The sequence below is a fragment of the Tenrec ecaudatus genome, chromosome 4 (genome assembly GCF_050624435.1).
Source record: "Tenrec ecaudatus isolate mTenEca1 chromosome 4, mTenEca1.hap1, whole genome shotgun sequence".
Lineage (NCBI taxonomy): Eukaryota > Metazoa > Chordata > Mammalia > Afrosoricida > Tenrecidae > Tenrec > Tenrec ecaudatus.
In genome coordinates, this window is record NC_134533.1 from 137,549,315 (window position 1) to 137,565,735 (window position 16,421).

Sequence of the window (16,421 nt, forward strand, 5' to 3'; positions counted from 1 at the left end):
TTTCACAAAATTTGTGAAGCCTCCGTATATGTGGTTAGCATGGCATTTTAGCTAAAAGCCTGTGGCATTTGTTGAGGAAAGGTAGGAAGGAGACCATTACTAGTATTCTTGTGAGAATTAGGGACCTGAATGTGGAGGTTGGTGGGTAGAGTGATGTGCTGGTTGAATTAGGAATCAGACAGCTGGTGAAATAATGGTTTATTTGACCACATAATGGTGGTGAAGGGAAGAATAGGAAGTTAAGGGCCGATTGGTCTAATACAGGGGATAAGTTAGAGAATAACATTAATGGGCTTTTTCAGCTCAAAAGCAAAATGTTAAAAACTGGAAAATTATTAGCTTGTCATTTTAGGGTGAATATTAGTGTTTTCCTTATTTTGTGTTCCTCCTCATCTAACTTGGAGTCTGGTTCATTGTTAAAATCATCCTTTTGCAAGCATACTCAACTCTCTGACTCTCTTCTCACTATGTTGTCTTCACACTGTAAAACGCCAACTCTGGAGTGCCCGCATGTGTGCAGTGGAACACTGCTGAAGAAAATGGGTTTTTTACTGGTATGTCTTCAAGTTTGTGGTCTCACACTGCTTCCTCTTTATTTCTCTACAAGGCCGTCTTCCTTTCAAGGTGACAATGCTTTCCTTCTTCCTCCTTTCTTTGCATTTCCCCTTTACCGTTAAATAATAACTGTGTGCATTGTTCACCATGAAAAAAGAGACTTGATAGCTGTACCCTTAATTCTTTTTTTTCTCCCTTCCTGTTATCCCTAAGGAAAAATCTCCTCTTGAATCAAAATTTGACCCTTCTACTGTGTTCTTTTTTAAACTTTTTATTGTGAATTAGGTGGGGGTTTATATTTCAGATCATCAATTTTATTTTTAATAGTTTAAACTGTTCATAAAACCCCTTCCAATGGCTTGTCCTACACTCCATCTCCCACCACCCCAAATTTCTTTTCTTCCTCTTACAGAGTATATCTTCCCTGTCTACTTCCTAGCTGAAAGGGTCTCAAAATTTAATTGGGCCACCACCCCCTTTCAGAAAAGAAGAAGAAAATTGCTCTGTGCCCCCTGGCAATTAAAAATTTCTGTTTAATAGTTTTTGCCGTAATCTGGGATAAAGTGTAGTTACCTGTTCCCTATGGGTCCATGCAGCACTCACAAGGGGCAGCATTGTCCATTTTGGGAGGCACTGCCCCACCTGTTGCTTTACTTTCTCTCCTTTGCCCCCCCTTTCTCTGCCCCTCTAGTCATTAAAGTCTGTTTCTTTTGTTACAAAATCCTTTGTCTCAGTTTTTACTTTATGACAGTGGTCTCATACAGTGTTGGTCTTTTTGCAACTAATTCCATTCAGCATAATATTCTCCATGTTCATCCATGTCATGAGGTGCTTCACAGTTTCATCAATATTCATTAGCAATGTATTCTACTTATATTCATGATTTCAGGGTTTCACCCCTTCAAGTGTTATTCTTCAGAATTTCTCCTTTTCAGCCAGAGAATTCTCATCTGCATGGGAATGTGTATATAGATATACTCTGTTGTCTCCTAACTTAATTTTTTATAAGTTACCATGATTTTACATTCTTCTTCAGAGCCTTAGCATGTTTCTTTTTCAGCCAATGTGTTTGAAAGAATTGTCAGCCTTTCCTGCTTTGACTTCAGTTTGTACAATATATTCTTCCCATTACAATCAGGCATTTCCCTGCTCAACTGACACTGCTGTTACTAAGGAAATTATTGATCTCCAAGTTAAAATGTCTGATAAAATTTTCTCAGTCCTCATCATCTTTATAGCATCATTTTACTTATTTTTAAGACCCTTATTTTTCTCTCACTGCTTTGTAATACCTCATTCTCTAGTTCTCTTTCATATCCACTGTTTTCTCCTCTCAGTTTTATTCGTTGGCTCTTTTTAGTTGCTAAATTTAGTTAGGAGTACTATTGTCTCTTTCCACGTACGTTTTATTTTCATTTCTTAGATCATTTCATCATTTTCCTTGCTTTAAATTATTTTTGTCTTAATTATTTCCAGGTTTTTATCTTCAACCTAGATATCTCCTTTTTAGTTCAGATCTAATTTCTTGAAGGCATATCAATACCAATATGGCTAAAATGCTTATTTAAAAGTTTTTTGTTTATTTTTTATTTAAAAGTTTTAAGAAGAAAATGCTATAGTATAAGCTATATGTAACAGGATTTATTATCACTTAGATTCAAAGAGCTTTCAGGATCTTGGGGTTCTTTATAATTTAAGTCCAATTAGAGTGTTGAGGTTAATAGAATTGTAGTTTGTAATTTTACTATGAACCTGCCTTGAAACCAATAATTATTCTTGTTCTGATGGGGAAAAAATTTCTCATGTACTCCTTTACATGAACAGATAGTTTCACATTCTTATTTTCAGTTGTTTCTCCCCCATCCTCATATATTTGACTGTTTTTTCATTGGTGGAATAAAGAAATTGTATGCTGCGATGCACGAACCAGATGGTGTGGCTGGAGTCAGTGCACTTCGAAAAGCAGAGCCTTCGCTGAAAGAGCAGATCCTTGAACATGAAAGCATTGGCTTGCTGAGGGATGCCACTGCTTGTTATGACCGAGCCATTCAGCTCGAGCCAGACCAGGTAAGGTGGCCACTGGAAACAAAGCCTTGAGATTACACGCTTTAACTGGATATTAAAAATATAAGACTCAAGCCAGTTTTTAATAGCCATAGTGATTTTCTATCCTCTGAGAAATATTTCAGATTTTAAATTCTCCCCTCTTCATGTTTGAATCTCTGAAATTCTCCTTTAGAATCATTGAATTACAATTACTAATAGGGGTATGTTTTATATATCAAATCTCAGGACAGGGAATGTGTATGCATCACTGATGTTTAAGCCCAACTTTGATAATCGCTAATCTTGAGATACTGCATTTTCCCTTACATTTAGCATATTTATTTTCTCAGAAGTTCTAAGTACCAGGAGTTTATTTTTCATAGTCTTTGTTTTCAGTATTGAGGAATATTACAGTTAATAATAATTAATTAACTTTCAGTTATTAGAAATGAAAATCCATATTAATAATTTTGTGACTTTGAGCTTCAGCTTTTATATGAGAAATAATAGAACAAATAATATTTTAATCATTACATTTATATTTCATCAGAAGTGAAAATCAGATTAAATCTGGAAGGAAATAAAATTTAACTTCAGGTTTTTTTTTAATTGTTTGTTTTCTAGTTTGTATACTTTTTTTTTTTATGTGTAGAACATTGGTAGAGGGCTGTCCCATATAGCCAAATAAGTGAGTTGCTAAATTAAAAAAGTAGTCATAATGAGGAAATTAGTATTTTGTAATGAATAACTGTAAACTATTGTTAGTTTCAAGGTATATTTGAAATGATAATTGCTATTTTAAATATTTTTTAATTTCTAGATTATTCATTATCATGGTGTAGTGAAGTCTATGTTAGGTCTTGGTCAGCTGTCTACTGTAATCACTCAGGTGAATGGCGTTCATGCTAACAGGTAATATTTTTGAAAGGGATGATTTTTTTCCTTGATTATTACATCTGAATGAGCAATTTTCCATTAATATTGACTTGATATTTATTATATGATACAGTGGTTTGTATTATGCTTTCATGGGGTTAGAGATAAACACCCCTAATTTATTTTCCTGTTCTCTGAAAAGTTGGTCACCTAGAGTTAACCAATTATTTTCTGTCTACAGAAACTACTTTTGAACTAGCTTGTCCTTTAGGCAGGAAGCATGCAGAGCTCACCTGCTACTGGTGAGGCTCATCAGGGCACATTCTGGGATTCCAGAGGCATCTAATCTCTGCTTACAGTGGTAGCACCAGGTATTTTTTTCTGTGCTGGCAAGTGATGAGCTTTGTCACTGATTTATGGAATGCTTGTTGAGACTATGAGTTTATTTTTCTAATGTATTGGTGTGTATTTAAATTACTTATATATGGCAAAAATTAAGACTGAAGAGTTGAAACCATGTTCCTAAATATATTCATCAGATTCCAATGTCCGGACTATTCTGAGCTGAGAGAGCTATTTGAAAGGAATGGGACCTGATTTAATCAAAGAATATTCAGGCCACTGTTTTTAGTTATATGACTTCTAAAGATAGTATCATCTAAGCATCATTTATGTAATTTGAAACTAATTCATAAAGATCACTGTTCTGCAAGTGTCTGAGAGCAAATAATCTGTTAGACGGTGTCACAGTAGTGGAATTTTTAAAAGGATAAAGGGATACTTTTCAGAAGCAGGAAAACTCGTTATAGATAGAATGGATGTAGATGTGTTTCTCTAGATTAGTTGAGAGATCTTATGAAAAGAGAAATAGAATTAACTTGGAGAAGTTTGTTATGCTTCCAGTTAAGGTGTTCACTTGAAATGTCAAGTTTTCTTATGAGACATTGGACAGTCAGACACTCTGTCTTTTCATTGGGCCTGGGTCACATTGAGCCTCATTGATCTTTAGTCTGTGAAAATACAAAATCATTATTTGGAGAATGGATATTGTATTAGATTAGTGAACATGGTCATTGAAGGGACCTATTTGCTTGGGGAGGATCTGTATTTATATTTAAACAAATATTTCTCCAGACTCATTAGCTTGCTTGACAGATATAATCACTCATTTTATTTTTAATTTAAGGAGAATATTTATTACATCTTAAAAGAGACAAAGACAGCACAAAGACCAGACCCATCATCTGTATGAAGGAGGCCATTAGCAGAAAGTTAAATGGCGTCCGAGGATTCACAGTTGGGAAGCTAGGTAAATAGGATAGGGAAGGACAAAGGAAACTGTCACCAAAGCATGATTAGTGGCAGATCAATACATCATAGTCATAGGTGAGACTATAGAAGCAGGAAAGTGATTGTGACACATTCATGATTAGAAGAGCTTACAAGATTGGTCCAGGACCTTACAACCAAGAGGTGAGACTGATAGGGCATGACTGTATGATCCTCCTGTTCTATCCCCAGTACGATGACCTCCATCAAACACACACCCAACAAGCTCCTAAAAGAGAGACTGCCCTTCCTTGGGCTGACTTGAGAGAGGTGGAGGTAATTTACTTTCCAAAGTCCTCAACAAAGGCTTAATCTATATGCGGGACTCTGCCAATGTATTTTAGGCTGTCAGTATCACTGCCATCCATAGCCTTTTGCAAACCAGGGTGCTCAGGATTTAAGATCTAATACGATCCCCACCACAATCATAAAGTATTATTATTAATTCTTTGATCACACAGGCTTATATGCTTCTTCCATGAAGACTTAGCCAAACCTCACCTACATAGCTGCTTGTTTTAAGATATGTAAGTCTTTATACACCAGACACTATCCTTTCTCATAGCCCGGCACCCTCTGATTTCTCCAACACACTTTGCTATGCACCCGTATCTTCAGTGATCTACTCAGGAGGGCCAGTATGGAGCCACATCATAAGAGCAAACTGTTCTTAGACTAGGGCTATGTCTAATCACACGTGTAAAATGTACCTGTTAGTGTGAATGAATTCTGAGAGCCAAGTCCTCATTGCAATGGGCATTTTGGTGCTTCTTGTCATAGAGCTTGGTATGTATGACACACTTCCCTTGGGTAGAACATACTGCTTACTCTACCCAGAGTTTTACCCTGACTCTTGATATTTTGACTTCTGATGAGAAATTTTATGAAATCATTCTGGAAGTCAAGTTGGAATCTTGAAAATTATATTTCTATTGTATTTTATTTATCCTTTGAAACTTTTTCACCTCTCCCTACCCCTAAACTCTTTTTAGTAGTCTTCAGATGTAATAGAATACTTAGTATTACTTTTAAACTTTGTTTTATTTTTTTTCTACAAAAATCAAAGAGAGCTCTTTTTAAAAAAATCATTTTATTGGGGCGATAACAGCCCTTATAACAATCCATACATCAATTGTATCTCATTTTTATAAGTTGCCATCATCAGTTTGAAAACATTTTATTTCTAGTTAAGCCCTGGGTATCAACTCCTCTTCTATTCCTCCTTTCCCCACCTTCCCACCCTTATGAACCCTTGATAAATTATTGTTATTTTCAAATCTTACACCATTTGCTATCTCCCTTCACCCTTGTTTCTGTTGTTAATCCCCTGGGGTGGGAAGATGTTATATGCTCCCCCTTTTTCTCTCGTTCCCCCTTCCCCCAGCCTTACCCCTATTCTCATGGTGTCGCTACTCCCAATCCTGGTCCTGAGAGGTTTACTTACCCTGATTTTGTATGTGGAGAGCCCTTATCTGTACCAGTGAACATACTCCAGTCTAGCCGGATTTAGAAGGTAGAACTGGGGTCATGATAATTGGGGTGGGGAAGAGCATTAAAGAAAGAAGGGAATATTGTGTTTCATTGGTGCTATACTGCACCCTGGCTGTCTCGTTCCGTCCTCATGACCCTTCTGTCAGGGGATGTCCAATTGTCTACAGATGGGCTTTGGGTCTCCACTCTGAATCCCTCATTTGCATCAATGTGGTTGTTTTGAGTTGTTTGAGTCTTTGCCTAATACATGATCCCGTTGGCACCTTGGGGTCACACAGACTATTGTGCTTCTTCCATGTGGACTTGGTTGCTTCCCTGGTAGATGCCTGCTTGTTTAACTGCAAGTCTTTAAGACCCCAGAGCTATAACTTTTGACAGCTGGTCACCATCAACTTTCGTTACCACATTTACTTATGTACCCTTTTTGTCTTCAGTGATCGTGTAGGGAAGGTGAGCTTCACAGAATGCCAGGTTATTAAAACAAAGTTTCTTACATTGAGGGAGTGCTTAAGTAGAGACCCAGTGTCAAGGACAGTTATTACATGGACTTGTAATATGTATCAATCTCAGGTTTTCTGAGTTATTCCCTTATTTATAAAATGAAAATTATAGAATGATCCTTTCCGTGTTTTTAGATAAGTAAATGGAAAAATATCCTCAGCTCAAGGCCTGGCATATAGCAGATATGATTACAAAAAATCAGTGTGAGGGAAATCTAGCTGCTCCTTTTGCAGTCATGATCCAGTATCTTATTGGATATCTTAGTGACACATCAATAGAATGTTTAGGAAATAAACAGTCTTTATGGGATGAATTTTGCAAGTCTAAATTTTAAAGAGGCTGAAATACTATACGGATAGATACATATTTTAAAATGCTACATTATTTTTAATCCTGTTATGCCATTGTCATATCATTTGTAACTTCATTATGAACTTGGTATAAATGCTTTATGCACTGCTCTGCAGTGCATACTGTTTTCATGCTCCATCAGCAGTTCTCGAAATCGTTGCCCTGTTTGAGCCCTTTGTGTCAGTCGATCTTGTTGAGGATCTTCCTTTTTTTTAACCGACCACCTGGTTTACCAAACATGTTGTTCTCCAAGGACTGGCCCAACTGATAATGTCCAAAGTATGTAAGTTGAAGTCTTTCTATCCTTTCTTTTAAGGAGCATTCTGACTATGCTTTTTCTATCCATTTAACACATAATCAATATTCTTCACCAATACTGTAACTCAAAGGTATGATTTTCAGTCTTATTCACTCATAAGCTTTCACATGCTGATGAGGTAATAAAAAATATCATGACTTAATTAAGGTGCACATTAATCCCCAAGGTAACATCTTTCTTTTTTAACATTTTAAACAGATCTTTTGGTTCACATTGGCCTTGCGCAGCATGTCACTTGATTTATCTTAATATTGTGTATTAGTCCACTTGTGAGGATTTTTGTTTCCTATATGCTGGGTCTTAATCTATACTGAAGGCTATTTGATCTCTAATAGTCAGTCCTTCAAGGACTCCTCGCTTTCAATAAGCAAAGTTGTGTCATGAGTTGTTATTGAATCTTCCTCCAACACTGATAACTGTGTTGTTCTTCATAGGCTAGTTCTTGGATTAGTTGCTCAGTTCAGTGATTGATTAAACATGGGGAAAGGTTGTAAACTCGACACATACTTTTCATGATTTGAAACCAGGTTCTCCTGGTTCTGTTTGCACAGCTTCTGTATGAATGTAATTAATGTGCTGAAATGTAATGTTACCCATAATTTTTTATGATGTCTACAAATTTCTTTCCATACTCAATAAAACTCAAGTTTTACCTTTCTAATATTCTTTGCTCTCAGCCAAGATGACCTGATGTTATCAGTGATATCCCTCATTCTATTTGTTTCTGAATCCAGCTTAAAAATGGCAGTTTCCCTGTTGATTATACTGCTACAGTGTGTTTTTAAATTATGTTCAGTAAAAATTTTATGAGATATTAATGATATTATTTAACCATTTCTGCATTCCAATGCATCACCTTTCTTAGGAATAGACACGATTATCTGTCACTTTTAATTAGTTGGCCACTTAGATGTCATCCTAGTTTCTTTGCACAGATGAATAAGTGCTTCCAGCTGTGAAACCATTTATTGAAAAATTTTAATTAGTATTCCATAAATTCCTTGTCTTTCTTAGTGGTTTAAGTTTTTTTATGTCGTTTAAATTATTAGGAGTTCATACAACTCGTATCACAATCCATACATACATCAATTGTGTAAGGCACATTTGTACATTCATTGCCCTCATCATTCTAAAAACATTTGCTCTCCACTTAAGCCCCTGGCATCAGCTCCTAATTTTTCCCCTTCCTCCCCAGCCCCCACTTGAACCTTTGATAATTTACAAATTATTATTTTGTCATATCTTGCCCTGACATTTCCCTTCACCCACTTTTCTGTTGTCTGTCCACTCTTCTCCCTTCCTTATAATCAGTTCCCCCTTTCCAACCCACCCTCCCTCCACCCTCCCAGTTTCGTCACTCACACCACTGGTCCTGAAGGGATCATCTGCCCTGGATTCCCTGTGTTTCCAGTTCCTGTCTGTACCAGTGTACATCCTATGGTCTAGCCAGATTTGTAAGGTAGAATTGGGATCATGATAGTCGGGGGGAGGGAAAGCATTTAGGAACTTGAGGAAAGTTGTATGTTTCATCGTTGCTACATACATCGCACCCTGACTGGCTCATCTCCTCCCTAGACCCTTCTGTAAGGGGATGTCTAGTGACCTATAAATGGGCTTTGGGTCTCCAATCCGCATGCCCCCTCCATTCACTATGATATAATTTTTTGTTCTGATGATGCCTGGTTATTGATTGTATGCTCTTTCCTGAAATAGTTGAGCATTGATCACTCACTGTTTTTTGGTACAGTGCTTCTGAATCTCTTCTATCTTCTTTTGATGATTCATTCAGTATTTTACTCATAAAACCCTATGGACTCAATTGACCTATAGCAACTCTACAATGCAGGGTAGAACTGCTCCATTGAATTTCTGACACCGTAAATCTTTGGGAGAATGAAAGCCTAATCTAATCTTGTGGTTAGTGGTTAATGTGTAACACACTATGTCATTATGGCCCCTTGGTTTCACTTTTAGAATCATTCAGTACTGCAACCCAAAACTCGAAGTTTTCGTCTCCTCTTTCGGCTTTATAAATTCCAGCACGTTCTTCTCTCTTGGTTTTCTAACCCCTGGTTTTTGCACATTTCATTCTAACACTTAGTCTTCTCAAACTACCTTTTGACTTTTGTAACTATTTGACTTTACTATTTCTTCTATTTACTTTAGCCTTTGTACATCCATGAAAAAGTTTCAGAGTCTCTTGATGTCCATTTTGCTCCGTTCTTTCCTCTCTAATGACCTTTTGCTTTTTATTCATGTATGTTCTTGATATTAACTCTCAGTGCTTACAGTTTTCAGTCATTTGTGTTCATTGCATGAAATCTGTCTTTGAGATTATTTCATTCTTCAGGTCATATATTTATGTTGTACTCTGGCTCATGGGCTTTTATTTTTCACGTGACAGGATATATTGAATGAAGTAGTAAATTCACTTTAAGCCTTATAGCTATTTATTTGCCATCTTGAGTGTTCAATTACCCCTACCCTATGTGCTGCTACAAGAAGAATTTATCTGTGTGTGATACTGTGTAAGGTACCAAGGGGCTTCCAGAACTTTGTGATACTGTGTAATGTACCAAGGGGCTTCCATGATCTTGTACTCAATTTTTCCACGAAGTTTTTGAAACCTCCTCTTACTGTAGAAACACTATTTTATTCTCTTGCTCCTGGTTCTGCTGCTGCTCCTCCTCTGATATCTTAGCTGTCTTCTAGATCCAGGAGGTTCACTGCACAGGGATCTGGGGTCCAGAGGATGAGCTTCATTCCTGGCTTTTGCTGGTAATGAGATCCCTCCACCTGCTTCTGAGAGGGCTTATTTTATATGCAGCAGGGTGGCATTCCAGGGAGTCCTATTTTCAGTCACTCAAAGATGAATGCTATCGGGTTCTTCCCCCATCTTACCAGACCTATGCAGGGAAAGATGGTTTTGAGGGAGTTAGACACTTACTGGAAGAGCCTCGCTAAATAATTTTCTGTTTCTTCAGACCAGCCCATGTAATAGTCATTATCTCCTTTCAATAAACTGAGCCAAACTGTTGATTTCAACTCCTTTCTATGACATTTTCACCTGGATGTGCTCATGATAACGTACAAATTTACTGAACAAAATACCATCTGCTACAGACCTTCTTTCATTAAATGTCTCTTCTCTAGGTAACAACCCCAAATTTTACCATTCCTTTTTGTGGTGACTATTCAATAGTCATTTTTTCTTTCTTTTTCACTAACAAAAACTGTTTTGTTTTAGGGGTAGTAAAGTGCTCAATTAAATGATTTTTTCCCCAAATAATATATTTATTGACTTACTCATTCCAATCTCTTCCCATACAGTTTTTTTGTTGAGTCCCATCAGGTGGGGCTATCCAATCATCACTGCTATCAACTCCCCTCTCTCACTCTTCTTCCCTCAACTTCTTCTCACTTCCCCTACCCTCAGGGAACCCTTACTACTGTCAGTGTCTCTGAGGGGTCATCTATCTTGGCTACCATATATGGAGCGATCTTAAATGTACAAATGAACATGACGTAAGTCTAATATGACCAATGAGGTATATCATGTATGGACCATAATAGTAAGGAAATCTTAAAGAACTATAGGAAAATTAATGTGTTCATCAGTACCACACCACACCCTAGATTTATCCTCTGTTCCGTGAGGCCCTTGTAAGAGGGACTGTCCAATTGTCTTGCTGGTGGACTTTGGGACTCCAATACATCCAGTCCCCTTCATATCAATTTGAATGTGTGTTTTTTTAATTTCGAATACCTCTTCCCATTGACACCTTGTGATCAGATAGCCTGGAGTGCTTCTTCCATGTGACCTTTATGGCTTTCCTGCTAGATGGCTGCTTGTTGTAACTCCAACCCTTTAAGATCCCAGATGCTAAAACTTTTGATAGCCGGGCTTCATCAACTTTCTTCACCACATTTGCTTCTGCATCCATTTTGTCTTCAGCTGTTGTGTCAGGGAGCTGGGTGTCATATAGTACCACATTATTTGCACAAATCATTCTTTTACAGAGGTAAGCTTTAAGTAGAGGCCCCAAGTCCATCTGCTTCCTTGTTGAATTTATATATAAACAAACATACACATATCCATATATATGTGGGTTTGGTTTTTGTTTTTTCCTCCTACCCCACTTATCATTCACTTCTGAGTAATTCCTCTCAAATCCAATTTGATCAAACACATGCAGAAGAGCTACACCCTCCTCGCGGTCCATTTTACAACTCTTACTATTCCCCGTCCCCATCATTGTTGGCTCCCTCCTCACCCCTCTTCTCCCTTCCAATGCCCCCCAGGAACCATTGGTCTGGCTACTGCCTCCATAAGACAACCCAACCTACTTTTCTTGTATAGATCAGCCCCTAAAAGCAAAATAATAAGATGAAAAAACACAATATGCAGATAGCCACAAAACAAACAGGGATCATGACTTAGAGCCACATTCATGTCCAAAAGGCGAGTTTCTCAGGTCTACGTTGATATTCCCGTAGTCCAGGATGGAGCAGTCTTGTGCCCCACTCCCCACCCACACACCTCCCTCTTTTGCACCTTAGACTTTCAGTGTGACCCCCTTGTGAGTAATCCCCAGCCAATTCTGGTGGGGTGGCAAGTGCTGCCTCCCACAAATGGGGTTCAAAACCCACAATTGGAGTTCTTTGGGGACTTTGTGGCTTCGCTCCCATCACTGATCTGTTGCACTCCCCTTCCTGGTCTGCCCCCCCAATCGGATGGTGATACGTGCTGTCATCTGGGAGAGGATGTCATGTCTCGGGCTGAGGCTGCCCCTGCAAGTCATCTCTGGGAATGAACTCCGTTTAGGAATATTGCTCTCGTGGATTGGCACGCCGGAATGAGGTCCACTTCTGCTTTCCTTTTCTTGTGGAGACACAAGCAGTGCCCTCTCCTTGGGTTGGTTAGTGCCCTGAACCGCCATTGCCTTTGTTTTTGTTCCCCCACCCTTCTGTGGGCCTTAAAAACATGAGAGGGAGGGAGAAGATGCCTTTCATCTCAGGTGCTATCTGCATGTGTGGTTTATGGCATATGACTCTTTGGGTTTGATCCTCCTCTTGCCATAATATCTGGTCCTCAGCCTGGGAATTGTGTGTTAGGCATGTTTTCCCTTATATCCATTCTGCTGTTTGAACTTACCTCAGTGGACTCATGTTCTACTTGTCCTTTTGTGCTTGGCTAACCTTACTCAGCATAATCTCCAACTCTTTCTATGAGATGAGGTGTTTCATTATTTCACCAGTATTTTTTTAGGGATGCATAGTATTCCATTGTGTGATTATACCAGAGTGTTTTAATCCATTCGTCTACTGACGGAAATTTAGGCTGCTTCCAAATTTTTGCAATTGTGAACTGCATATTGACTAATTGGGGAGCAGATGACTGGTTGTGGTCTGTTTCTTCTGGGTATATGCCCAGTAGGAGGATTGCTGGGTCATATGGTAACTCAATTTCCATATGTTTTAGGAATCACCAAATAGATTTCCACAGTGGCTCTACGTATCTACAAGACCACCAGCAGTACATGAGAGTCCCTATCTCACCGTACCCCTTCCAACATTTACTGTTTTCTGGGTTTTTTTTTAATTGGGCTATCATTGTCAGTGTTAGATGGTATCTCATAGTTGTTTTGATTTGCATTTCCCAGATGGCTAATGATTAGGAACATTTTTTCATGTTTATTGGCCTTCAGGTCTCCTCCTTTGTGAATCCTCTATTCAAGTCTTGCCCACCTTCCTCAGTGGGTTATTCGGTGTTTTTATTTGGTTTTGTTTTTCTTGTAAGCTTGCAGGATTCCATAGATGTTAGTAATATGCCCTTTTCCCAGTCTGTGGGGTCTCTTGTTACTCTCTTGATGAAGTCTTTTGATGTGCATGTTTTTTATCTTTCGAATACCCCATTCACCTATTTTATCTTCCTCTGGATGTATATCCTTCCTAATTTCTGATAGCCCATGTATTCCCTGCTCTACGGTTCTTAGCTCTTTCCCAGTCCTCTCATTGGTGATCCTAATAGTTTTGAATTTTACCTCAAGGTCTGTGACCTACCTTGAATTTGTTCTTGTGCATGGAGTGAGGCAAAGACTTTGTTTTATTCTTCTGCAGGTGTCCAGTTTTTCTAATACCATTTGTTGAAAAGGGGATCTGCTTCCAATTTGATATTTTGGGGGCCTTTTTCAAAGATCAGTTGTCTATATTCTGCTGTTTTATTTCTGGATTTTCTCTTCTTATTCCATTGGTCTGAGTATCATTGTACTCGCATCATACTATTTGGACAACAGATTTTGAAGTTCGGTAATGCTAACCTGCCCATTTTGTTCTTCGTGAATATTTGCCAATCCAGGGCTTTTACCTTTTTCATATGAAGTTGGTAGTCATTTTTTCATTTCTTAGAGAAACGATGTTGGAATTTGTATTTGGGTTGCATTGAATTTATATAATACCTTGGGCAGGACTGATACCTTTACAATATTGAGTCTAATGATCCATGCGCATGGGATATTCTTTCACTTGTGAAAATCCCTTTTGGTTTCTTGTTATAATACTCTGTTGTTTTCCTCAGCCATCTAGAGCCTTTGTTTTTGTTGTTGTTAGGTATATCCCTAGACATTTTCATTTATGCTTGACAATTGTGAAGGGTACTGCCTTCTTGATCTCTCTGTAATCCTTTCAGTGATATATATCCAATTGACTTCTGATTGTTGACCTTATATCCTTCTACTCCACCATATTCCTCTATCGTTTCCAGCAATTCTGTTGTGGGGTTCTAAATATGTAAAATCATGTCATCTGCAAACTGCGATAATTACACTTCTTTTCCCAAGTGTATACTTTGATATCCGTCCGTTGCCTTATATTATTAGCTATGACCTCCAAGACGATATTGAATAGAAGTGGGGACAAGGGCCATCTTTATCGGGTCCCCTTATTTAGTGGGAATGTTTTTGTTTTTTCTCTGTTAATTGTTGGTTTTTCATATGTAGCTTTTATTATATTAAGGTAAGTTCCTTTTACTCCTTTCTTCTTGAGGGTCTTAATTAGGAATGGGTGTTGAATATTGTCGAATGCTTTTTCTGCATCTAGTGATATTATCTTGTGGTTCTTGACCTTTTTCTTATTAAGTTGATGAATAATGTTGGCTTTTTTGAATGTTGAACCATCCCTGGTATGAATCCCACTTGGTCATGATGGATTATATTTTTGATATATTTTTGTATCTATTGGCCAGAATTTTGCTGAGGAGTTTTGCATCAATCAGTTAAACTGTTTTTGCCAGTTTATTTGCAGCAGGAAGTGGCCATGTAACCGTTCTGACCAATAGGCTGTAGCAGAATTGCTGGGTGAAATAGCTGGAAAATCTCTTTAAAGGGTGGGAAACTCAATTGACAAATGTTTCTCCCTTCTTCTTCCTGCCTACGATAGGCTATATCTAAAAGAGATTGAGGATGTGGGTCAACTATTATTGTGACACAGTGACAAATAGGCACCTTTAATAGAAATTGCCAAGGTCTCATGGGATCATAAAGCTACCATTACAACAGTCGACTGCCCAACTCTAGATTTCTTGATAAGAGAACAATCCGTTTGCTTAGGCAGGTTGTCAGTAACTCAGTCAGTGTAATTCTCACTAGCAGAGATTGTTAGATGGCGTGGACTCTATGCTGACGTCCAGTGACTCAGGGAGTGAAACACTGCCTATTCCTGCCCCATTCTCACAATGATTACTATGTTTGAATACATCGTTGCAGTCACTGAGTCAGTATATCTTGTTTTGAGTGTTCCTTACCCCCCCCCCCCCAATTGGACTTTACCAAGCACGTTATCTTGAACTGGTTTTAATTTTCTTCAACTTCAGTTTCAGCTTTCATAGGAGCAATTGGTCACAATAACTCGTCTTATTAATCTACAACTAGACTTTGTGCTATCCAATGCTACACTCTGTTCTAATACCGGAGGTGGGGCTTCAAAAAGTTGATGGGAAATGGAACGAAAAGATATTGGAGTTTTTCTACGAAATATTTTGAAGCCTCCTCATATATAGTACCCAACACGTATCTGTCAAATTGTTCTACTGTGTTCGTCTGCATGTTTCTATGATGCCGGACACCATGCCACTCGCATTTCAAATACCATCAGCGTAACCCATGGTGGACTGGTGTCAGTGAAGCTTCCAGACAAAGAAAGGACTAGTGATCTTTCAAACACTAGCAAATGAAAACCATAGAAATCACAGTAAACATTGTTTCTTCTTGGCTTTGGGCGTGACGTCAGGAGGAACCAGTCAGTGGTGGAGGGTGAGGAAGACCTTTATTGAGATGGGTTGACACAATAGTCACCCAATCTGGACTAGAACTTACTGGCAATTGTGAAGATGCTGCAACACTGGGCAGTGCTTCAGTCTCTTGTATATAAAGTTACCATAAGTCAGAGATAATTTGATAGCTGCCAGCATCAAAATTTAGCACAATTTTAATTATTGAAGAATGGCATTTCTAAATGTTTCTGTTGGGAGTAATTGTTTAAACACGTTTGGGAATACGGAAAGATTTGAATTTTTTGAATTCCTGGATTTTGATAATTTTGTATCTGAATAATAATGTAAATACTAAAACAATAGAGCAAATGCATTTAAAATCATGTGAAACATGTAAATGCCACTGTAAGTGTAAATGAACCAAAACTTCAGCAGATGTGTTTCTTTTAATAGGTCTGAGTGGACAGATGAATTGAATACGTACAGAGTGGAAGCAGCTTGGAAATTGTCACAGTGGGATCTGGTGGAAAGCTATTTGGCAACAGGTTAAGCTTACTTCTTTTTTTTCCCCCAACAGTTTTATTGGCTTGTAACTCACATAGTATACAATTCAGTAAGTAGTTCAATCACATCAAGAAGAGTTCTACAGTCATTACCACAATCAGTTTTAGAACAATGTTCTAA

General features: G+C 38.1%; 1 protein-coding gene across 2 annotated transcripts in view; it reads left to right on the forward strand.

Annotated features, from left to right (window-relative positions):
- Nucleotides 1–16,421, forward strand: part of ATR (ATR checkpoint kinase) — a 125,778-nt gene that overhangs the window by 72,022 nt on the left and 37,335 nt on the right. For both annotated transcript variants that reach the window (XM_075546804.1, XM_075546805.1), the window contains exons 29-31: nt 2,458–2,622; nt 3,422–3,513; nt 16,191–16,282. In XM_075546804.1, coding sequence (XP_075402919.1) covers nt 2,458–2,622; nt 3,422–3,513; nt 16,191–16,282 — 349 coding nt within the window. The remainder of the gene's footprint in view (nt 1–2,457; nt 2,623–3,421; nt 3,514–16,190; nt 16,283–16,421) is intronic.